The sequence below is a fragment of the Bos javanicus genome, chromosome 22 (assembly GCF_032452875.1).
Source record: "Bos javanicus breed banteng chromosome 22, ARS-OSU_banteng_1.0, whole genome shotgun sequence".
In the NCBI taxonomy this organism is placed as follows: domain Eukaryota; kingdom Metazoa; phylum Chordata; class Mammalia; order Artiodactyla; family Bovidae; genus Bos; species Bos javanicus.
In genome coordinates this window covers 7,297,428-7,322,975 of record NC_083889.1, presented here as the reverse complement: position 1 = coordinate 7,322,975, position 25,548 = coordinate 7,297,428, and the positions used below count along the sequence as shown (strand labels likewise).

At 48.9% G+C, this 25,548-nt stretch overlaps 1 protein-coding gene across 1 annotated transcript in view; it reads right to left on the bottom strand.

Annotated features, from left to right (window-relative positions):
- Positions 1-7,093: 7,093 nt before the first annotated feature.
- The window catches only part of TRIM71 (tripartite motif containing 71), a 61,199-nt gene continuing 42,744 nt past the window's right edge, over positions 7,094-25,548 (bottom strand). The window contains exons 2-4 of the mRNA XM_061395752.1: positions 19,832-19,999; positions 13,799-13,933; positions 7,094-9,216 (exon numbers count right to left, since the gene is read on the bottom strand). Of these exons, the coding sequence (XP_061251736.1) occupies positions 7,765-9,216; positions 13,799-13,933; positions 19,832-19,999 (1,755 nt within the window). The 3' untranslated portion in view covers positions 7,094-7,764. The remainder of the gene's footprint in view (positions 9,217-13,798; positions 13,934-19,831; positions 20,000-25,548) is intronic.

Below are 25,548 nucleotides of genomic sequence, written 5' to 3'. Positions count from 1 at the left end.
GCTACAGTCCACAGGGTCGCAAAGGGTTGGACATGACTGACCTTTAGGTTTTCATACCTTTATAGGTATCTTCTCCAAGGCCAAGCCTTCTCTTTTTACTTTTTAATGATGTTCATTGGACTGAATTTTTAAGATTCTGAAAGTAACAACTGTACATAGTTTGGCCACAGGTACATCTCTGGTTGGCCGGGTGTGTTCACCTCATTCCTAAATCCGGGCTGGTGATGCTGCCTTCCTTAGAATACTGCCTGAGGTCCTGGAAGAGGGACCAGAACTCAGCAAGGGCTCTCCAGGCCCAAGAAATAGCCCTGCTGGGAAGCGGCACCGTATCACTTCCACTTACAACTTTCGGGGTAGGCTAGCCATGTGGCCCTCCCAATACAAGTCCAGAAAAACCAATCAAACCTTTTCATTTAAGCATTAATTTTTAATATAACCCGATATACTGATTTGTGTACTGTGTCTTTTCCTATTGAGATTACTCATATACCACAGAATTCACCCACTTACTTGTAAAAACCATCACCACTGCCTAGTTCTAGTTCATTGCATCATTTGAGAGAAATCCCAGGATGTGGATGGCAGGGGAAGGTTATGCATGCGTGAGGGTAGGAGGCCTCTGGGAAACCTTTGTGCCTTGTCTCTGCTATGAACCTAAAACTGTTCTTTAAAATAAAAATTGCCTTAACCGCCCCCCCCCAAAAAAAGGAAACTTGGGGACTTCCCTGGTGGTCCAGTGGTTAGTTAGGCAGTTTCACTGCTGGGACCTGGCTTCCATCCCTGGTGGGAGAAAGATCCACCATGCCACAGGTTATGGCCAAAAATAAAATTTTAAAAATAAAGGTGTATTACCAATACAGTATAATAACACATATATATGGAATTTAGAGAGATGGTAACAATAACCCTGTGTACGAGACAGCAAAAGAGACACTGATGTATAGAACAGTCTTATGGACTCTGTGGGAGAGGGAGAGGGTGGGAGGATTTGGGAGAATGGCATTGAAACATGTAAAATATCATGTATGAAACGAGATGCCAGCCCAGGTTCGATGCACGATACTGGATGCTTGGGGCTAGTGCACTGGGACGACCCAGAGGGACGGTATGGGGAGGGAGGAGGGAGGAGGGTTCAGGATGGGGAACACATGTATACCTGTGGCGGATTCATTTTGATATTTGGCAAAACTAATGCAATTATGTAAAGTTTAAAAATAAAATAAAATAAAATAAAGGTGTTTTAGGCACTTCCCTAGTGGCCCAGCGGCTAGGACTCTGTACTCCCAATACAGGGGGGACCTGGGTTTGATCCCTGGTAGGGGAACTAGATCCCATGTGCCGCAATTAAGATGCAGTGCAGCTAAATAAATAAAAATATATTTTTCCTTTAATGTTAAAAAGTCCTGGTATCCACCTATTTTGCAAACACTGCATGGACCCAATCTGACCCACTGACCAGAGTACTAGCTCTGGATCCTCCATCACAGACGTCCCTTTCATGATGGCAGTGTACACACCCTTCTTTATTCTCGAATCAAGGACCACACAGACACAGCCTTTCCATGGAAAAAACCCTCTTGTTTATTTGATTAAACAAAAATAAAATAAGCTGCATAGGAACAATTTTAAAGTCCAAAGAGACACCAACTTTGTTTTAAGGCTGCAGTAGCTGATACATCATCTCCTTGCTACCTTGTCCAGCCTCCTCTGTGGACCACAGCGATACATTCAGAAGCCTGTTAGCTAACACAGGAGTTTTTGAACACTTTCCCATCGGTTCTTCACCTGCTCATTGCCTGTCATGCCTGAGGCCTGCAGTGTATCATTTAAAAGTAAAACTCCAGAAGGGAGGAGGGAAAAAAAAAAAACCCCACCCCAAACAAGAACCCACCTTAAAGGTCTGGGGAAAACCCTTCACTTCCCCAGTTCTCCACTTAATGGACAGGATCCACACCACCGCTGCAATGCCCATTTTGAAAAGTGTCAAGAGGCAGTCAGCAACCAGGAGGGCTTGCAGCATAGGTTTCTGTGGCCCAGGCAGTTAGTCTGGTGGTGCATATTCCTTACACCATGTCTGCCTTGAACAAATTTAAAAAAAAAAAAAAAAAGGACTTATCTTAGTCATTCTAATCTCAGGCAGCATGCCCGGGTTAATTTCTCCAACTTTGCATTTGCTTTTCTCACAAAAAAAAAAAAAAACAACCCCTCAACCAAGCCATGTGTTCTACACTTTCAAATTTAAAGCATTTTGTTGACCGGGCATGACAGCTAATGGACAGTATTAAGCAAGATTCATTAAAAAAAAAAAACAAAAAAAAACCAACAAACACTAACCACCCTCCCACCCACCCAAATATACCTAACATGCTAGTTAAAAACAACATCCCTTGCCCACCCACCCTCTCACCTGCATTGAATTGAAGAAGAATAAAAAAGAAAGAAATCTTACCGCCCTAAAAAACAAGAACATCCCAGAAATGTGAAAAATCTTCCTCTTGAAAAAGACAACTACACAGACTGCTAGAAACACAAAGAACTATTCCAGAGCTGGTTATTTAAAGAAGGTAAACACATTAACATTCAGTCAGTGTGCTCTGGGATAGAGCCTTAAGAAAAATACTACCTGAGCTTGCAAGTTAATACAATCATTAAAAGGAGGTCTACGACCATGTGGATACACAAAACTTTTAGAACCATTACTGGTTAAATGATGATGGAAAAACATCCCACCAGGCTGGCTTGTGAACCCGTAAGATCAGTTTTTAAAATAGGCATCATTGAGGTATTTCTTCACCATGACATCTTTAAAGCAAATGCGCAATGACGACAGTGGTCTTCAGGACCCTCTCTTCCAAACTATAACAAAAACTGAAGCGAGGGGAGGAAGAGAGGGGGAGAGGCAATACAGTACTACCATGGTAATGTGCTTCTCAACTTTATCAAGTATTTAATCAACAAGCAAAGGAAAAGAACAACCTATCAAAGTATGTGTTACCTTTGGTAGGGGGGGAAAAAATCAAACACAGGAGTGACACACTCTGCACCATCACTGCTCAGTCAGACAGTGATTGCTGCAATGTCATGGTGAGGCATGCCTAGCTGGGCCCAGGAAGGGTATAAATACAATCATGAGGTCTAAAGGATGCTCATTCCCTTCCAATAGATGTGATGTTTTCAACAACCAGACCCTTAGAATTGCTCCTAAAAGGCTGTATTTGTAGACATTCAAAATACAGATAAAATATTTTTTCTCTTGAAGAGAAAAAAATAAAAGAAAGACCTAAAGGTCTTCATTTGCAGTTAAGTCCTCAAACAGGTCAGATGTACTCGTGGTTTCAGAACACTGAGCAATGTATTAACGGTGTGCATTGTCAACTCCTGGTGGGGGAAAAAAGCCAGATTGGTTAAGAAATATTTGGGTTTAAGGACTCTGTTCTGCATGAGTATAGGAAGATTTGGTTTCCAGGTTTCTTTTTCAAGGTTGGTCCAAGTTTCTCCTGGGAGAAGTCAGTTCTGGAATTAATGAAAGCATTTTCTTCTCGAGGTAGCTCCCTGCTCCCACCCACTCCCGGTGGATTAATACTATTCAGAGACCCCGTCAGATGCCAGTGTGAGGTAGACGACTTTTTGCCAAAAGTGAGGTAGAAAGCAAACAAAAGCAGACGGTGTGAAGTGGAGTGGGTGGGTGTGTGTGTTTTTGTGTCTGTCTGTGTTTTATGCCCCGGCCTGCAAACAGCCAGAGAAGATTGGGAGGGCCAGGTTCTGCGATTCTACCACACGCAAGTATTAAGACTTTTTATACAGCCCCAGACTGTTGGAAACTCAGTAAGAGTGATGTCTTAAATAAATACTTTTTGGCACCATCGGATTTTTTTCTTTAACAGAAAAAAAAACAAAAAACAAAAAAACCACAAAACCAGCCTCTAACTTTGGCATATCTTTCGCTATCTACCAGGACACAGCAGTCTTAAGATCTTCAGAGAGGAAGAAGACACACAGAAGGCAGTAAGACTTCCCTCCTCTAATCATTAAGCTTTGGCTTAACTAGAATAAAGCAGATGGAGCCAATCTCACGGTCTTCTCTTACAACCGCATTTCAAAGTGCCTTCGATTCTGGCAACTTGTTTTTGGCCCAGCGTGTAATTTAGATTTTGTTTATGGTACCCTAGTCTTGTGATTCCCCAAATTAAGTTAGACTTAAAAGGGTTCTGTCAATCAAAGAGTCAGTGGACTTGGGGTCCTGTCTGGGCCACTGGGCTCCAGCCAACTTGAGTGCCACCTGCCAGCCACCACACAGCACAGGCTGAGATAGTACTGCTTCTCGTGACCAAATTCACACAGGAATTACTAGGTTGGCCAAAAAGTTCGTTTGGGTTTTTCCATCACATCTTATGGAAAAACCCCAGCAAACTTTTTGGCCAACCCAGTATTCAAAAAAAAAAAAAAACCCCCACACAAAACAAACCCAAACACCAGTAATACTTCTGAAATGTCAAGTTGGTGTCAATCAAAAGTGGTTTGCCTCTGTGGGTTGTTTGGATTTCCTTTAGCCATTGCAATATTTAAACCTGTACATCTAAATCCAATTGGTATCTCAAACCATATACTGACCCCATCCCATCCCCTGACCAGATCGGACATACACGGGGATTACTGTCTCAGCATCACATTCCTGAACAGAAGCATTTTATCCTCCTCCCTCACAGCACCCAGGAACCTATCTTCACACCACGTTAAAAACTCCTGCTCTGACCCAATTCCTGCTGCCCTGGTGTCACACCTCCTAAGGGCCGGGAGACCTGCACTGGTACCCACTTATTGTGAACAGCCTCACTCGTTCTAGGGAGCTCCAAAGGCTAGCCTTTCTCATGACTCTTTGATCCGGAGCATTCCACACTGTCCAAGAAGCACACTCCGAGTGCTTTGCACCAATCCCTTGTGGGTCAGGAGTCAATAGGAAGCAGCCGCAGATGGCAGTGTTTTACAAACAAAAGCTTCCCAAGTGTGAGCATGTTTCTCGAATGGCGACGCACAATCCTAGGCGCAGGCAAGGTAAGGAGATGTATCTTTTACAAAGAGTGAAGAGGCTGCGTCATCCACCCTCCATGCTCGTTTCAAGGAGGGGGCCTGTTTGCTTTAAGCCTGCACACTGGACAGTCGATTAATGAAGCCCTGGTCATTTCAGCCACCTGTGGAAACCCTGGATTCACAACCAGATCCACAGACAAACTTTCAAGAAGCAGCCTTAGTTACTGCTACTCTCTCACTCAGGTCCCAATACTTCCCCACAAATGGGGAGACTGGGAAGCAGAAGTGAGAGTAAAGATAATGAAGCCAAAGACAGACTAAACGAAGGCAGTGACTACCTCCAACACCTCAGCCTAACCATAATCATGACCTGAGTTTCAGAGAACATTTCAAACAATTTTCAAGATCCACTCCCCCCCCAAAGCTAAAAAAAGAAAAATTAAGCATTTAAAATCAGTTGTCTTTGGTGATTATTTGGGGGAGCAGAAGGACTAAGAGGAGGAGGATCAGCACCAAGTTATTCCCAAATTAAAAAAAAAAATAAAAGCTTAATTACATGTGCTCTTTACCAGTCAAAGAACTGAGAAGTTAGGGACAACATAAAAGACAACCGAATAGGAATCAGAGGGGAATTCACTATTAGGGAATCACTATTAAATTCTTCAATAAAAGAAGAGGTGCTTTTACCGAACAAAGTCTCCTGACACCTCCCTACCCAGCAACACTGCATCTGGGTGACGGGAATTTGAAGCTGCTTTCCAGTTTGGGGCTCTTTCATTGCATGTGGTTCTCCTTTATGGAACGAGGTTCTCCCCATTTTGGTCACTTAGAGACCCCAGAGCTAAAGCAATGGGAAGAGACGGGGGACCGCAACATGGTGAATGTCCCAAAAAGCTGGATGGGAAAAGCGATTTGATTTGCTGGCTACACTGTTTCCCATCATCTCCCTTTCTTCAAGAGTTGTTCCGTTTGTTATTCTGTTCGTTAAAAACCCTAGCCATACTGCAAGAGGAATTTCTCTTCAGTACAGGGCCAGACACTGATCTGTTAGGGGACAGATCCTATTCAACACTGCCATCCAGGCGCACCTCCCTCTCTGGAGCCCCTCTGAAATTTGGTTCTCACTTTAGTTATTTCCAAGACGGCCAAGGCTCAGAAGCGCGAGGCTCTGCACCCTAGTCCAACCCCTGACAAACCCACCCTGTAAAGTGGCAGATGCCATCTCATGGTTCCGCAGCTGGGAAGACTGGCTTCCTACATCTTCCTTCTTTGGTTGAACAAGAGGTATTCTGTCCTATACGTTGTTCAGGTTGGGGTGATTTTGGCTTACAAACCCTTAACATTCAAAGGCCTCTGCGGGGAAAACGAACCACGCCCCGTGGCGCAGGAGCAGACTGCTCTGTGAAGGTGAGCTGAGGAGAGGGCGTGGGAGCGGGCTGTTCCTACTGCACTTGCAAACATCCCATCTCCCTGAACTTCCAAAGCAGAAAAAAATTGTGCTTTTAAAACAAAAGTTGATTCCTTTGCCTACTTATCTTAGGAGGAGAAACGCCTAGTGTTCAGAGAACCACAATCAACCGCAGCCTGGGGGTCCCTCGCCTGTGTCTCATGCTCTCTGCTGACCGACTCAGCACATGCACACCACCCACTCACGTCCACGCTCCAGTCCATGCCTGAAAATCCTCATTCTTAGAAGGAGGGGACTTTTCTTCTTCCTTCAAATGTATTCTTTATAACCAACAGCAAACAAAAAATCACTTAACTTCTGAGAATACTTTTAATCAAAAAGCCTGAACTACATCTATTTATCAGAAACCAAAGTGTGAGAGGAAAGTTCTTTGGGAGGTGGTATAGCATTTTTAGTTTTGCTATTTTGGTGTAAGGTGGTTGCACTCTCTTACACACACACACATACACACACCCCCTCCCTCAGAAGAAATAAAGACTGCATACCCTAAAATAGGAACGGTCAGCTTTTCTCGGCTAGCAAGCCACAGCCACATCTTCTAGGAGTAAGAAAACATGCTGATGTTGAACAGGATGAGAAACACACTGAGGTATAAAAGGAGAACACAGGAAAGTTCTCTGTTGCAGCATTAAAAAAAAAAAATAAAGAAAAAAAGGAAAAAAAAAAAAGATTTTTCCCAGAAAGATCAAGATCACACAATACAACCTAACCCCATAAACACAGTATTCTTAAGAACACAAATACTCTACAATTAAGAATCTTAAATCCTATTTTTCCATGTTTTATAGTTTTTTTTTTGTTTTTTTTCTTTTCACTTAGTAGTTTTCTCATGTTTCCTTGGCTCAATCTACAGAATGCACCCCACCGCACACATCCAGTGCCCCCCCACCAGCCACAGAGATGCTAGGCTTGTGCGTGTCACACCCCATGGAGGAGGGAGGGAAACCCCCACTGAGCAAGTGTGGGAGGAGGCAGAGGGCCTGTCGGAGAAGGAAAGGTAAAAGGTTTCTGAGGTAGATAGAGATATCACTTCACAGGCTCAATCCCTGCAGAAAAGATAAGTACATTCATCTGTAAAAAAATAAAGATGAGGTAGGACGTAAGCAATGTTGTACTTTTCTTGTTGTCTTTCAAACAAAAGCAAAAAAAAAAAAATTTTTTTTTTTCCCTGAGACAGTTTCCTCTTTGAAATTCAAAAGGGGGGGAAAGAGACAGAGAGGAGAGATGGATACACGTGCACCCCAAACACGGAAGCCCAGGAAATGTGATTAGAAGATGAGGATTCGATTGTTGCCGAAGTCCACCACGACGATCATCCCGTCCGGCGTGACCGCGATGCCGGAGGGCCGGTCCATCTGCCCGAAGCCACTGCCCTGGGCGCCGAACTTGCACAGGAAGCTGCCATTGGACTCGAACATCTGCACTCGGTGGTTCCTGGAGTCGGCCACGATGATGCGCCCCTCCTGATCCACAGCCACGCCCTGCGGCCGCAGGAACTGCCCGTTGCCCGTGCCCTCGGAGCCCAGGAAGCGGGCCGACTGGCAGTCCGGGTGGATGACCAGGAGCCGGTGGTTGTTGAAGTCGGTGACCACCAAGTGGCCCTCGTGGTTGAAAGCCACGCCCCGCGGGGAGTCAAAGTGCTTCCAGAGAGCCCCCTCGAAGCCGTACTTATTCAGGAAGACCCCGTCGGGCCCGAACAGCTGGATGCGGTGGTTCCGCGTGTCTGAGACCAAGATCTTGCCCTCGGAATTCACCGCCACGTCCCAGGGGTAGTTGAACTGCCCGTTCTTGGTGCCCTTCTCCCCGAACTTGAGGAGGAACTGGCCCTCGAAGGTGAAGATCTGGATGCGATGATTGTCCTTGTCGGCCACCACGATCCTGCGGGAGGCATCGCAGGCCACCCCGGCAGGCCGGTCGAACTGCCCCGGCCGGGAGCCCAGCGTGCCGAACTTGTGGTGGAAGGCGCCGCACGGCTTGAACACCTGGATGCGGTTGTTGCTGCGGTCGGCCACCACGATGTAGCCCTCCTTGTCCACGCTCACGCCCCATGGGCGGCAGAGCTTGCCGTCGCTGTCACCCTCGCTGCCAAAACTCAGGCCGGGGAGCCCAATGCCCACGTAGCTGCGGCCAGACTTGACTACCACCTTGAAGGGGCTGTTCTCGATGTGCTGGTTGCACAGGGTGACCGACACCAAATGCTCCCCCTCCAGCTGCGGCCGGTAGCTCACCACGTATGTCCCGTTCTGCTGGTCGCTCACCTCCGCACCAAACAGGTTGCCATCGGGGCCCAGGACCACAGCCGACATGAGGTCACCCCCCGACAGCCGTGGCTCCCCGTCGTGGTCGTAGCCGATGACGGTGAAGGAGGCCACCTTTCCCTGCAGGGCCCGCTTGAGGCCATCGCCCGTGGCCTTGGTGAGCGGCGCGAAGGCCCCGCTGCTGACGAAGCCGAAGGACTTGATGGCAAGATACAGGGCCTGGTCGGGGGGTGTGAACATGACCCGGTCATCCTCCTGGGGCTGCAGGAGACTGCGGACGGTCTTGAGCTCCTGTACCTGGGCCAGCATGCGGTCCCGGGCCAGCAGGATGTCCAGCGCCCGGCCCTCCTCCAGGACCTGCTGGACGGCGCTAATGGTGCTCTCCAGCTTGTTCAGGTTCTGCCGCAGCTTCTCCACCTGCAGGTACAGTGACTTGGCCTTCACCTGGCGGATCTTCTCTACCTGGAGGGAAAGGTGAGAGCCAGAAGAGAGGACATGGAGGCTTAGAAGACAGACAGAAAGCAATTCATCGGCTGACAGACTCACACACCGAGGGAAACCTCAAACTGAGGTTTGAGTCTGCAGAAATGACTGGTCTCCACGCCCCCAGCATATCAAAATACAAAGACAGAGGAAGGCGAGGGAACTTTCCCTGGTCACAGGTGATGACTACAGAGACCTGATGACTAAATGCAACGACTAATCCTGGACTGAGAAAATGCTACTACTGAACCCATTCCAGGTGGGACTTCCCTGGTGGTCCAGTGGTTACGACTCTGCACTTCCATCGCAGAGGGTGCAGGTTCCATCCCTGGTCAGGGAACTAAGATCCAACATGCCTGGTGGTGTGGCTGAAAAACACCACTAACAAAAAAACTACTATTGGTGAAATGTGACTGCGGACTAGGCTCAAGATTTGAAACTAGTGTCGTATCAAGACTCAACTTCCTGGTTTTGATTAAGAGAATGTCCTTGCTCAGAGGAAATGAACATGTAGTTGTAAAGGTGCCGAGTTGCCAACATTCCAACTTACTCTCAAACTGCAGGCATGTGCATGCAGTTCATGCACGCCCACACACATACACACACACACATACAACATACAATGATGAAAATGGAACAAGATGTAAATCACTGGTGAATCTGGATCATGCATACATGGCGTTCTTTTATTATCCCTGCAACTTTTCTCTAAGCTAGAAATTAGGGACTTCCCCCTGTGGTCCAGTGGCTAAGACTCCATGCTCCCAATGCAGGAGGCCCAGGTTCAATTCCTAGTCAGGGAACTGGATTACACATGCTGCACCCAAGAGTTCACATGCCACAGCTCAAGATCCCGTGTGCTCCAATGAAGGCCAGTGCAGTCGAATAAACAGAATATTTTTAAAAAATTTGAAGTGAGAGTTGCTCAGTCATGTCTGACTTGTTGCGACCATGTGGACTATACAGTCCATGGAATTCTCCAGGCCAGAATACTGGAGTGGGCAGCCTTTCCCTTCTCCAGGGGATCTTCCCAACCCAGGTCTCCCACACTGCAGGCAGATTCTTTACCAACCAAGGTATCAGGGAAGCCTCTTAAAAATTAAATAAAAGTTAAAAACAGCCATGTGACAGATGTATATGTTTCCTGAGCAGCTCCACTGCACCAGGTGCTAGAGATACACGCGGCCAACAGAAAACACGCGCCTCACCCCACTGAGCTTGTAATTTGAAAAGACAGATGCTAAGCAAGCAACGAAAGACCAAAAGAATAATTAAGACAGTGCTAGGGGTTAGAGGGTAGACACAGAGTGTGATGGAGACTCACGAGGGAGGTCTGTCTTAGACAGAGGGTTTTCAGGGACATATAGCCTTGAAGGTGGAGAGTAAAGTGGCAGACATGGGACCAGAGGCCGGCCGGACTGCCCAACGGACTGGAGTGCAAAGCTGAATCCCAACAGACTGAATCTTCTACACAAGGGCCAGAAGTCTCTTGAAGGTTATTTCTCTCTGTCTCTTTCTCAACATACGTACACACACAATCAGCGGGAGAACACTTTGTGTGTGGAGGGAATATAAGGAAGGACTTGGTGAACATCTAATTCCAGATTACAAACTAATCCCCCCTCTGTCCCCCATCCTCACTGTTTTTCTCTGTTCACAGGTTTTAGAGATTTTCAACAGGGAGTCTAAGAGGCCCCACACCCCAAATCTGGAGACACCGCCTTTTTTGGCAACCACTGGCCTGGATTATCTCCAAAGGGGCCTCTAACCCTAAAATGCTGCAGGATGTAAAAACATGGCTTCTGTCCTGTTTCTGAGGGTCCCAAACCACACTATTAGGGATCGTGGGATTTCTGTTTGATGAAACAGCCATCTCTCCATTCTTTCGCATGAAATAACTTGAGATTCCTCTAAGTTTAAGTGTTTTGCTCCGTGAAGAGAACAAACCAGCCGCCCGGCTAGTCTGCATTGTTCTGCAGAGACGACCGTGACTTCTGAGTGCCTAACTGATCTGAAAGCCACAGAGTGTCTATTTTAGAATAAGGGTTCACTGGTAGAAGGGCTGGATTTAATCCGATTTTCCCTTGCGGGGTGGATAACATGATTCTGAACCCGATTCCTGCACATTCACCTGTCCACTCTGGAAGGACGTGCGTGCAGAGAGGCCCAGGTGGGGACCAAAGAGAAGCCATATCCTCTGTCGTCGCTCTGGACCATATCTCTGGGCCTCAGTTCTGATCTCTCAACTGTGTGGCTGGAAATGTGTAAGCCACAAGAAAGGAGATGCATCCAGACATGTAAAACTGGGTCACCCAGCACTCAAGTATTTTCAATAACCAAGAAGCACAAAAAGAAAACGTTATACAAAGGTGCCCAGGCAGGGACAGGCAGGAGGGAGCAGAAAACTTCGTAATTAGTGGAGAAGGCAGACTTCCCCAGGATCTGGGGCAAGGCACTCCAGCAGAGAGCAAAGATGAATGGGACTGCTGTGTGTCCAGAATGGGCAAGCTGATTTTGGGTCATCCAAGAGTGAGTTTTCAGGCAAGTAAACAAGAAGCTGTTTACATGAAGAAGAGACAGACTCTGCTTCCCAATCTGCTTCTCCTACGGTAAAGTGCGTGCTCTCTAGTGCTCCTGAAAGAGCACTGCCCTGCGAGGGAGGAGGATGCGAGTTGGGCCCACCAGAGGGAGGGGAACTAAGGTGAGGTCTGCAGAAACCCCCGCACACAAAGGCCTTTTCATCCACAAATCCAGAAGAGCAAGTTTGTGGCAGAGTTCACCACAGAGCTCTCAGGTTGCAAGAAGGGGGCCTCTTTCGGTTATAATTAACATTCGTGGGTGGCATGGGACCAGCAGACTGGGGGGACATCAGAGTGTCTGAAAACTGTGGCAAGCCCACAGAGGTGCCCGAATAAACCGTGTGAATGAACTCTTGGCCCATTTCTACCTGAGGACTCTCCTGCCAAGAGGGAGCAGGGAGCCATATTCCTTGAAAGACCCTAGAAGGCAGAAAGCAGACAGGAAGGGGCAAAGCAGAAGCCAATGCAGCCTTCCAAAAGGCCAGCACAATTCACTGTTTTAGGGCATAGGAAACTGACAAGGATCATTTTCAGAAATCAAGAAGCTGTCAGACTGCCCTAGTGGCCCAGCGGATAGGCATCTGCCGGCCAATGCAGGGGACACGGGTTCAATCCCTGATCCAGGATGATCTCACATGCCTTGGGGCACTAAGCCCATGCACCACCACTACTCAGCCCAGGTCTAGAGCCCACGAGCTCCAACTACTGAATTCAGACCGTGTGCCTAGACTGTGCTCCGTAACAAAAGAAATCCCCAAACCGCAGAGAAGAGTAGCGCCGCCCCCCCACACAACTCGAGGAAGCCCCTGAGCAGCAACGAAGATCAAGTGCAACCAAAACCAAGTAATTTTCAAAAGAAAATCAAAATGCAATGAGCCAAACAAGCACCACACACCCAAGTACACCCATTTACATAAGCTCTGCATAGTCTTTGCTGGCATCTTTTTTCAAGTTTTTTCTGGCTGTGCCAAATGACACGTGGGATCTTACTTCCCCAACCAGGAATGGAACCCGAGCCCCTTGCATTGGAAGCACAGTCTGAACCCGTGGACCACCAGTGAAGTCCCTGCGTAGTTGTCGCTGTGTGTTCTGAGATGGTGCCTGATTCCAGTTGAACTGGTGTGGGGCACTGGACCCTCTCAGGCCTCCTGCCCTTTTCTTCCTGGGCAAGGGTGGAAGATCTGACAAGAAAATGCTGCTGGGGACGTGGGTGGAGCGAGTCATCTCTCCAGCTGATGTTATGTAAACAGCACACCAGCGGGCGCTGCGCTCCTTCCTGCTCCAACAGGAAGAAAAGGGCACACACATTCACTGCCCCCACACGGAAAACTGGCTTTCCACAAGGGGTCAGGAAGTCCCACCAGCCAGGGCACCAAAACTAAGGATGTGTCCAAGCAGCCTGCTTTCCTGACGGCAGCCTCCACTGTACTCTCTTTCTGCCTAGAATTTTCTGTTCTGTCTGCAATAGAAAACCCGAGCCTCCTGGGACTCCCCTTGGTGGTCCAGTGGTTAGGACTCGCACTCCGAGGGCCACCCCTGTAGGGGGCGCGGCTTCCATCCCTGGTTGGGGAATTAAGATCCCACATGCCCCCCCCCCCCAAGAAAGTGTCATGAAAACCCAAGACTCCATCCAATCTCAGGGACCTGACTACTTCTGAAAAGGAGTCTTTCTGCTCAGAGGGCACCAGCAATGTCTAGACACGCCTGCATCTTTCTGCGAGAAGGAAATGGCACCCCACTCCAGTGTTCTTGCCTGGAGAATCCCAGGGACGGGGGAGCCTGGTGGGCTGCCATCTATGAGGTCGCACAGAGTCGGACACGACTGAAGTGACTTAGCAGCAGCAGCATCTTTCTGCAGACCATTCAAAAGTCGGAGCCAGGGTCCAGGGGACGATATCAGAACACTCACTGTCCTGCTGTGGCTCACAGAGGACATGTGGCCGCCGAGCTGGCCCAGGGTGGGGTGGGGCGCCCCCAGTTACCTTCCACAGCAGCTCACACTCCCGCTCCTCCAGGGCCTTCTTGTGTCTCGCAGTCACAGCTTTGACCTCCGACTGCACCACCTTCGCCTTCATCTCCACCTGCTCTGCCACCGTCTGGGCCTGCTCGATGCTCAGCTGGAAAACCAAAAGCAATCTCAGAGCACGATAAAGACCTTCACTCCCCACAGGCAACACTTAAGGCTGCTTCTCTTCAGCCCTGAGAAATGAATGCCATGGGCCCCCACCCAGGCCTCACGGTCCCCCCATCCTTGGAAAGAGCGGGCGTTGGGAGAAAGAAGGGATTCTGTCTGACATGTAACTGGAGGAGCTGCTGGGCAAGGGCTGGGCTTCTTTGTATGAGAAATGGCACCTCCACAGTGAATGTCAGGATTGTTAAAGAGATACTCCGACACAGTGAAACCACTGTAGCTGGGTTCCAGCCCAAAACTGGGGACTGAGGGTCAGATGTGAAATATACGACTCCAGGTACACGAGTGACTTCCCACAGGCTTTCCGGCCCAGGTCCCTACTTGGGGGAAACCCCGAAGGCCAAGCATGTCCCTGGAGGGAGGCATGCCACAGGCTGCAGCCCAGTTCAGAAGCAACGCCAAGTGCAAACTGGGAACGGTGTCACACCCACCTGAGAAGCCACACCTGTGGCCAGACAGAGCTTGCCAGAGCCCATCCCTGCCCCCGCCACGCCCCCACCCTGTACCACCAGCCCCCAGTAAATCAGCCCGTTTAATCAGACGTAGTATTGCTCATAAAAAATTAATCCAGACAGAAGGCCTGGTGTTTTCATGAATATTACATGATGCGTGTTGAGAAGCCACAAGGATTGGAGATACTGAGGTATTAAATCAGGGATTCCAAACCGACTGCTGTGGCCCAGATCAGGAGGAAACCAGGGAGGCCTTAAGGGTCTGGATCCTGCCTGGGCTCAGCAATCAGCTGCAGGTGAGCAGTCAACTGTGTGCCTGGCACAGGAGGCTTTCTGGGACATGGAACGCATCCATGGTTGGCGCCCATCCTGGGTAAGCCAGGCTGGATGGCTGTCCTGGGGCTCAGAAACCCAGGTTTGTTCAGATCCCAACTCCACCTCCTACTAGTTTCTAAGGTCTCAGACATGTTCCTGGCCTTCTCCAACTTTGGGGTGAACGTGAGAAAAATGAAGAACAATACTTGGCAAGAGCTGGGTCCAAATCCTGGCCTGGAGTCAAATATGGTGGCTATTATTAAGCCTAGCTGATAAGCCCCTGCAACAAAGGCGCAACCATCCTCTCCCTTCACCCTACTTAGCCACATTATACAATTAAGTAGGCCTAGTCATACCCCCTCCCTTGAGACGTGATCCCACGAGCGACACTCAGCACATGCAACGTGGTGCGGTCACCACCACCATCTGGCTCCAGAGCACCATCTTCACCCAAAAGGAAGCATCCACGCCCATGAAGCAGTCGTTCGCCATCCCTCCCTCTCCCCCACGGCATCCAACACCTACTGTCTCTATAGGTCTGTTTATTCTGGGTATTTCAGACAAATGGAATCAAACAATACATGACCAACCTTATTTTCAGGACCAGGCTCCCAGCTAATCAGTTGTGACAAGGGCTTCCCTGGTGGCTTAGCAGTAAAGAATCTGCAGGGGACGTGGGTTCAATCCCTGGGTCAAGAAGATGCCCGGAAGAAGGGGATGGAAACCCACTCTAGTATTCTTGCCAGGGAATTCCCTGGTGGAGTACAGTCCATGGGGTCGAAAAACAATCAGACAACAACTTAAGAAACTAAACAACAAGAACAGCTATAATTCATTCAGTCACTTATAATTGAGACCCCTAACTGACCACCCTTCACGCTCAGTTGGAAGACACATTAATGGCATGGGAACGCCATGCAGCTGCCCCCAAACCAGACACAGTGAACATCCCCAGGAGGCCTAAGGACCCACTGAGTGGATGGGAGCTGGTACCTGGCCGATCTGAATGCCTCATAGGCTATCCATGGCCTCGGATGGCTTTCACCTCCGAAGTCACCCCAAAATTCCAAAACTCAGCTCAGATGTCACTCCCTTCACTAAAACTGGAAGTAAAGAACACCCACCCATGACTGCAGTGGGTTAAACACCATCCTGCCGAAATTCAGATGTGCCTGAAACTGCAGAAAATGACTAACTTGGAAATAAGGTCTTTGCAGATGTTACTGTTTAAGATGAGGTCACAGCGGACTAGCCTGAGTCCTAAATCCAATGACTCTTACCATACAGGGCTGGGGGAAGGTGAAAAGTCAAAGAGTCAGTCGCTCAGTCGTGCCCAACTCTTTGTAACCCCGTAGACTGTAGCCCGCCAGGCTCCTGTCAATGGAATTCTGCAGGTAAGAATAATGAAGTGGGTTGCCATTGCCTTCTCCAGGGGATCTTTCCAACCCAGGGATCGAACTCCGGTCTCCACCTTTGCGGGCAGATTCTTTACCGTCTGAGCCACCAGGGAGGCTTGGAGGGCCATGGGTGGACACAGGCAGAAACTGGAAGTGATGCAGGTAAAGTCAAGGCAGGAAGAAGCAAGACAAAGTTCTTCCCTAAAGTCTTTACAAGGAGCACAGCCTTAGTGATATCTTGGTTTCTGACTTAGATCCTCCAGAACCGTGAAAAAATAAACTCCTATTGCTGTAAATCACCCGGTTTATAGCAGCGCAAGGGAACTAATACAGCAGCCAGCAAGTTGAAATAGATGGATGTATCCAAATTACCCCAAAGAGAAAAAGTTAAGACTGATCAATCAAGTGAGTGTGTATATAGCAGAGATATAACAGAGTCACTAGCTTTCAAAACATCTCAGGTTTGTCAGTTGGGACTGATTCAGAAAAAGAGAAACCTCACTAGACATTTAAACAGAGACGATTTAATGCAGGGAATTCGGTTGTATAGGAAGTGGAGACCTGCGAGGGCAAAGGGCACCCTGAGGATTGAGAGAGTAACTTCGGTCAGCAGCTACCACCCCTTGGTGTCTGAGAACAAAGAAAAGTAGGGGTTACTGGGACCCAGAAGTATGGGGAGGGACACCCCAGGGCCCAGCTCACTCTGGGAGTGGCAACAGCTGGGAACTGGAACCAACTTCTGCTACCAGGAGGGGAAAAGAGCTGCTGATGAGAACAGGAAGTCAAAAGGAAGAAACAAGGGCCTTTCCCCCACTTCTAGATATGCTGTTTGAAACACTGCAGCCCCTGCCTCAGATAGCACGACCACGCAAGGGCGGGTTGGCACATCAGTAATGGGTATGCCCTGTTTCCGGAGGTGCCGGGTATTAGTTAGCACAGAGCCGATGTCCTCGTCTATATCACTGAGCCAACCATGCCTATGTCTGTAACATTTTAAAATGCCTCCCCGATGGTAAGCAAAGGCATCACGCTGCCTTAGGTTTACATTAATGTCATATTACTTACCAAACTGATTTTCCATTAAAATCAGAAAAAATAGAAATAACAGGCGCACATTTCTACAGGGCAAGAACTGGCCGGAGGGCAGTGACCACCACCCCCCCTTGCATGACAACATGGACAGTGAGGGTCTGGTCACCCCCCACCTTACCCTCTCCTAGCCAGGCTGCTCTCAGCATCTTCTGCCCTTGGGTTTGGCCCTCCTACCCTATGGTAAGAAGTATTTCTTCCATTTTCCAAACAGGTAAAATTGAAGTGAAAGTTGCTCAGTCGTGTCTGACTCTTTGTGACCACATGGACTATACAGTCCATGGAATTCTCCAGGCCAGAACACTGGAGTGGGTAGCCTTTCCCTTCTCCAGGGGATCCTCCCAACCCAGGGACTGAACCCAGGTCTCCTGTACTGCAGGTAGATTCTTTACCAGGGAAGCCCAAAACAGGCAGAAGGGGAGCAAAGCTCTGGTTCTAATTTGAGTCGTCCCCATTCCCAAGGTCATAAACGCTCAGTATGAAGAGACCAAATGGATCTTTCTTCTCCAAATCCTACACAACTTTCAGGCAAGCACTGCACCCCAAGGTGTACAGACCAGGACCTGGTTAACTAGTTCCCATTATCTATGCAGAGCATTTGAAGGACGCAGGAGGCAGATGGGTTGGGGGAAATGGCAGTGGGTGAAAGGGATGGGGAAGCTTGGAAAACAGAAACACACACTTGATATAAAAAAAGAAATGTGCACCGTGGCTGATTCATGTTGATGTACGGCAAAAACCACCACAATATTGTAAAGTAATCCTCCAACTAAAATAATTAGTTTTTTAAAAAAGAAGAAGAGGGACTTCCCTGGTGGTCCAACAGCTGGGACTTTGTGATCCTGATGCAGGGGGCCTGGTTCGACCCCTGGTCGGGGAACTAGATTCCACATGCCAAAACGAAAGATCCTGTGTGCCGCAACTAAGCCCTGGCACAACCAAAAATAAATATTTTTAAAATAAATAAATAAGAAGGAAGCAAAGAAAGGGGGGGGCGGGGGAGGGAGGAAAGAAGAAAGATCACCAAACAAGCATGGCACTTGAGGAAAAAAAGGTTGTCTTCAAATGTTAACAGATTCAATCAAACACTTGAAGTTGAGGATCCCAATCTGGGCAGGGAAGTCAGTGATGCCAGCTGACTGTTGAGTGGCGGCCACTTAATAGCGAGGAGAGTCTGAGGCCAAATCTGGGTTTCACGGAGAAAAGTGCCGAAAGCGATTAGTGATGTCTGCATAGAGAACAGTGGTGACCTGATGACAGGTATTTAAAGTGGCCTGAGAGTCAGAAGATAAGAGAGAAGCAAGTGTCACCAATACAGGCCACCACAGCAGATATGAGTGATACTTTATCACATTGTGTACCTTTGAAACTATGATTCATCTTAACATTGTCAGTGGGCTTTTTTCCTTTCTTGGTTGTATACTACATAAATGTGTATCTTACAATTAATGGCATCTTACATGTGATGAAGAAGTAAATAAAGAATCAAGGCTATCTTAAGTGGAAAGCAACTATATTCCTGATCCAAACTATGGCTGGCCCCAGGGAAAACCTTTATGAAATTCTCAGATTACATTTGCTGTTGTTCAGTTGCTAAGTTGAGTCTGACTCTTTGCAACCCCACAGACTGCAGCCTGCCAGGCTTCCCTGTCCTTCACCATCTCCCGGAGTTTGCTCAAACTCATGTCCATCGAGTGGGTGAGGCCATCCAACCATCTCACCCTCTGTCATTCCCTTCTCCTCCTGTCCTCAATCTTTCCCAGCATGTGGCTATCAGATAACCTGACTCAGCAGAAAGATTACTTCAGTATCATGCACAGAAATGTTGACAGTTGCTGAGAAACTTACTAAAATCCTAAACCATCCTTCTTCCCTAGAGCATGATCAATTCTTTACCATCTCCTTCCAAAAATCTTATTTTAAAAAATAATTCACATTCTAAACAGTTTCCTATTCAATTTCTGTTCAAGGATTAGTAATGCTTGACTTTCAAGCTTATCCTACCAGACAAGGAAAACAACCTGATTATTTTATTTTCCTAAAACCCTGTCAACCTGGATCAGGCAACACTATTATTACCTATGTAAGCGAACTTCCCTGTGTCCCAAAGTTACATGTATCCCTTCCTACATGACCTTATTTAGCTCCCAGGGAAGTTTGAGACTCTGAACCTTATATAAAATTTCCCATGCTCACTTATTTCTCACCTGTAAACCAATCTGGGTAGCAAGATGAGGACAATCTTCCTACAGTTCTGACTGAAGCAGGCTGATGTCCATTGGATTGGGGCGGGGGGTGTGGGAAAGGCGGGAGAGAGGAACTTGGATGGGAAACCTGCCCCAAGCAGCTAGTAACTCAAGCCACACCACTGTCATCTTCACGAGACTGTGAGGTCTCCATGCCCTGCCCGCTCCGCCCTCACGTGACTGCCGCTGCCTGTCACGTGGGCTCATCGGGGCCACTGTCCCATGGCACACCCAAACATCTGCACACATCTGAAAGGGGGGGTGGGAAAGGTTTTCTGTGCCAGGAAGAAGCAGGGAGACGGGTGAAGGGTGGGGAGGGACTGACCTGGATGGCCTGGCGGCCTTGCTGGGCGTCGGCCAGCAGCTGGATGGTGAGGGCCCGCGAGTCCTGCAGCGCCTCCTGGAGGTAGACGAAGCTGTGGCCGCCGTGCCGGCCCACTGTACACTCACGGCAGATGGGCACGGAGCACGTGTCGCAGTACAGGTGCAGCACCTGGGGGACCAGAGAGACGCAGGCGTTAGCGGCATGCGGGACACTCTGCGGCAGACCCCCACGGCAAACACGCACCCCCACCGGGGGGGGGGTGGGGCGCCGCCGTCCACCCTGAGGAACCTGCTCCCCTCCACCCCCGACCCAGAGAAAAACCAACCAGCTCCCCCATTCTGCTCCAGTTTCTTTCACAGCCATGACTGAGCCACTTGGAAGGCCAAGAAACAAAGAAACAAAACAATCCTCCTGCCATCAGAGACTTCCCTAATCCTAATCTAACCAGAGGAAGTTCCAAGAGTATGTCTCTGCGGTCTGAGATGGGTGGCCGGAATGAACCAATACACGAAGTTTCTCTTGCCATCCCAGGCTCTGGGCTGGGAAGCCAGGCAGGGGGGCCAGGATCAAACACCCAACCACTAGAGCCCGCTGCCACCTTCCCCATCGAGAAGGACTTAAGCAAGGTGAGGGCTTCCGTTTCTGGAACGAGGGCCAGAGGCTCATGGTAAAAGCCAGCCAGCTTCTTGTCTTTCTCTTTCCTGCCAAGTTGTTCCCAGGAGCTGACCCTGGGAGGCAGCTGGTGCTTGACAGAGCTGCTTTATGCCAAGTTCTGTGCTGCCCTGGGGCTCCCCCAGTGCTGGGAGGGGCAGAAGGCTTGGCACCGCCTCCACCTGCTGATAAACGCCCAACTCTCAACCGCAAAAGCTCCTTGGCGCGGGGCCAGTCCCATCGCATCCCTCCCCAGAGCTGGCCCTCGGCACCGCGGTCTGTAAATGTTTGCTGGCTTGCTTACAAGAGCAGGGCTTCAGTCTGCCTCTGTTACACCAGGGGGTGAGGGGAAGCCAGCCAACAGGCAGGGAAGCAGTTTGTGTGTCTGGTGGCGGGGGGTGCCTTCACATCCTCAGCACTCAATGCCCAGGAGAAGAGGCCACACAGGTAGCAAGGGCTGCTCCCAACACACAGGGTTCTGGCTACCCCGTCCAGGGCACAAAGCACCTGCCAAGGTGTCACCAAGGGGGTAAGACCCAGGACCGGGAGATTCTGGAAGCAGAGTGTTGTGAGATGGAAGAAGAGATGGGGGTGCTCTGAGACCCAGGAAGTTCCTATTACACTGCACGTCCCATACTCCAAGGCCCCAGGTCAGCTCGCATTATTTATTGTGGGTGGAGCATGTCCATTAGGAAACCACACCCCCAAGCGGCTGTTTGCCAGGCAAACAGGCTGCTCCACACAGAGCAGCACGTGACCCAGTAGAGGTTAGGGTGCTTCTTCTCTGTCTGGGATTCAAGAACGGGAAAAAGCAAAGACTAAGGATATCAAATTCCTGCTTGGAAGAAATGGTTGTGATCCGGCAAGTTTCTAGACCCCCTTTGTCAGGCAGGAAACGTGATCGGGTTTGTAACTTGTTGAGTGCGGTACTTCTCCAGAAGTCGAGTCCAGGAGGTACTTGCCTCCGTGAAGGCCAATTGCTTTTTGAAAAAGGCCTGCCATTTAGAGATGTAATCTTTCTCATTTGATAAATTTAAAATTCTCAAGCCAGCCTGAGATCTAAACCAAAAAACGCTAAATAAATGTACGGAAATTCCTGGACGCTCTGTTTTTACCAAGTTCTGCTAAAGCGTTTCTCTGGCCTGAACAACATCCCTCCCCTCTGCTCCTTCCATTTGTCACGGGAATAAAGGGATCACTCCTGCTAATGTGAAGTGTGAAAACCTCCCAGCAGAAGGCTCCCTCCTCTTACCAAACAGCTAAGCAATCTTCTCTTCACCTCTGCTCAGGATCCACTTTTTTCTTTGGGCGGGGGTGGGGGGGTGGGAGGATGACTGGTGTCTGCCTGCTTTCTTAGATCTGTGGGCTCTGGCCAAGTGGGGAAGAACGTTAGGCTGTCAGCCTGAGCCTGGCACTACCACCTGCCCGCCAGGACACCTGCTATCCAGTCACCTGTCTCGGCTTCAGTTCCTTGTATGGAGCACGTGGTGTCTGACCAGGGACCTCAGGAAACCCCTTCCACTCCAGAACTCCCAGGAACCCTATCTCTGGGGACTCAATGCCACACACCAGAGAATTCTGGGCTGAGCCGGAAGCCAGCCTCCAGGTGCCAATTGTTCAACTGGCATTAAGGTGATTTTTCTGGGCTTTTAAGTTTGCAAACTCTAGAGTATACATGAAGGATACTGTCCGGGGAAGAGATCCCACAAATGGTGGGTTTCAAAGGATCTTGCAGGGACTTCTCTGGTGGTCTCATGGTTAAGACTCTTGAGCTTCAACTACAGTGGGCTTAATTAAGTTCAATCCCTGGTTGGGGAACTAAGAGCCCATGTGCTATGAAGTGCAGCCAGAAATAAACAAATAAATGGGATCCTCCAAGCGTAAGGCCAGAAAAGAGATCCTAGGCAGAGAGGGGAAGCCTGAAGCAGGAGGCCAGAAGCACTTCGACAACGGGCAAATGGGGGTCCTGGGGCATGACCCCACAGTGTTTCACATGGGATCAGTGTAGCTCTAATATACTCTGCTTTTCGAAGTGCCAGTGCTTCTGCAGTTCCAGGCTAACTACCGGTCACAGGGCTGCGGGTGACACGAACAGTGGGGAGGACTTCCCTGGTGGTCCACTAGCTAAGACTTCTGCTTCCAAAGCAGGGATGCAGGCGGTGGGTCATGGGTTTGATAACCTGGAGGGGGAACTAGGGTCCCATACGCTGTCTGGCATGGAAAAAAAATTTTTTTTAGAAAGGAAGGTAAAAGCAGAACCCCAGCAATGCTGTTCATTCAACTGTTGATTTTTTAATTTATTAATTGAAAGATAACTGCTTTACAATATTGTGTTGGTTTCTGCCATACGTCGACACGAGTCTGCTATAGGTATACATATGTCCCCTCCCTCTTGAACCTCCCTTCCACTCCCACCCCATCCCACTCCTCTAGGTTGTCACAGAGCCCTGGCCAACTATTGATTTTTTCCAAGAACACACTATCTAAAACCAAAAACCACGATGATCACACACTGTAAACTTTCTATTAGAGTAAAACTTGGGAGGGACGTCACTCCATTCAGAAGCTCCACACCTCACTTGCCTAACAGGTTCTAAGGTCAAAACCCAACACTTTTGGACCTCGTGAGACTCAGTGAACAGGCAGGGTGTAGTGGGTGTGCACGGGTGCAACTCTCTCTGAACCAGCTTATTTAAGGTTATTTTGAAAGAATAAACTGGAGGGCTGTTCAGAGGGGCCACAGGCAGAAAGAAATGTGGCAGAGGCCATGAACTGTGGCTCGGGGAGGAGGGAGGGAGCAGGCCTCTGGCGGCAGGAATTCCAGGGCCTGAGCTGCCCCTTCGGGGCTTCCCGGGCAGATGCTCGGACACGCCCCCTCCCCCCCACATGGCGACAATCTGGCTGCCCCAGCTGAATGGAGCAGGCCTGACCTCTGACCCTGCAAGTGACCACCCTCTTCCCTGCCCCCAGCTTCCAGAACGCCCCACCCACTGCCTTCCTCTCCCAAAATTTCTAAAATACCAGGCAGAGACAAAGACCTAGGAATGTGAGCCCAGCAGGAGAGGAAGGGGGAGGTGGGGGGAAGTTAGAGAAAAAATAAATAAAAATACCAAGCAGGCAGGTTTACCTTAGGCAGGGCTTAAATTAAGTGCTCTGTTAATGAACAAGACGGCGTGCCCACGGAATCTACCGTTTTATACAACGTGTGATCCACCAAGGAACACACACACACACACACACACTCTGTGGAACTCCAGGTTAAAACACAACTACCCACATCAATGAGAAGTATACATGCAAAGGATGAAGGGGGCCTCTCATTGTCCCAATGCCCCGACTGAAATAACAACAACTTATTTCTGGAGATTTTTTGGCAGCCCTTAAAATGAACTGAGGACATGCGGCCTCCCACAAACTCAGGCGTAGACAGGAGGAGGTCTCCACCCGCCCTTCCAGACACTGGGAGGCTACAGGGGGAGGCGGGCTGGTGACAACCAGAAGCCTTATCTGTTCGTGACACTCAGCAGCCTCTCCTATTAAAAAATGGTAAACCACGTTCAAGGAGTCAAGTCAAGCCACGAAACCAAGTCTTCAACAACACGGAAACTGAGCTTCACTTGACTAAGGGAAAAACAGACTGGAAACCAGGGCTCTCAAATCCACACAAGCTGTCCCGCACCTCCAACCACGTGCGGCCTCAGGGAGCCTGGGAAGTGAAGAAAGGAATCTTGGACCCTCCTTCGGACACCATCACCACTGGCTCAGAGTCCAGCGGGGGACAAGCTACCCTCTTATGGGGGAAAGGAGTCAGAAACTTTTCAAAATATGTGCGTTTTTAATGCAAAAATATACAAACTGGTTTTTTTTTAAATCTGCCCCAACAGCTCGGTTGTTTCTGCATTTTTATGTAATCATCCAAAAAACCTGCTATATTCTAAGACACAAATAGGAGATTATAGCAGACTTTTTCACTTAAGTGTATTAACCCGGAGGCTGTTCTGGGCCCAGCTGCCCATTTTACTGCTGTGTTACGTTGTCTGTGGATATACCGCGACTTATTTAATTAGTACCTGCTGATAGGATTTTAATGCTGTTTCCTGATTTTGGAAAACTCGCAAGCAATGCTGCAGCGAATATTCTTCACATTGCTCTTTACAAAGCCCAGAATTTTCCATTTGGTAATAGATTCAATTGCTACTTTGACGTATCAGAAGGAAAAAAAAAACCCTACTTGCAAGTGTGGATAGCAGGCCTTCTTGAGTTTAATAACCTGATGTCAGAGTCGGCCTCCACTCCCGTGAAGAACAAAGGTGGTTCGAGTGCTAGTCTGTGTCCCCACGAGACCAAACCTCTTATTTGCAAAACAGAAATACACACGGAAGTAGAGAACAAATGTATGGACTCCGAGAGGGGTGGGGGTGGGGGTGGGGTGAACTGGGACTGACGTATATCCACTATTGATGCTGTGTATAAAATAGATAACTCACGAGAACCTATTGTACTGGCACAGGAACTCAACGTTCTGAGGTGCCCTAAATGAGAGGGAAATCCACAAAAAGGGGGATATATACAAACAGGCAGCCGACCCACTTGGAAGAAACAAACTGTAAAACAGGTGTACTCCAGTGAAATTAAAACACACACACACGCCCCAAACCTACACGGAAGGCCAGTGTACAGGTCCACTCTGCTTGGCTGCAAGTCAAAGGGAAGGCTGAAGGGAGGCCCCAGAGGAGAAGCAAGAAAGCAAGGCTGGGGTTTCGAGTGCTCGGCAGTGGTGGCCAGATTTTCCAAGGGTGGAGGGGAGTGAGGCCACTTGGGACGATGCCAGAGGCGGACAGTGGGAAAGGTCTCGGGCGGCATAAAGAGGAGGGATTGCCAGAGGTGCCATTCAAACACCAGTGAAACGAACACAGGGAGTCCCCACACAAGCCCAGAATCCCATTCTGCAGTCCCCCCAGATCCAACACTCTGGAAACCGAAAGTTTCTATGTATGTTGTATGGCAGCAAAAACTGAACTGGCGTGAAAATGATTTCTAATTTTTATCTATACCATTTAGGGTGA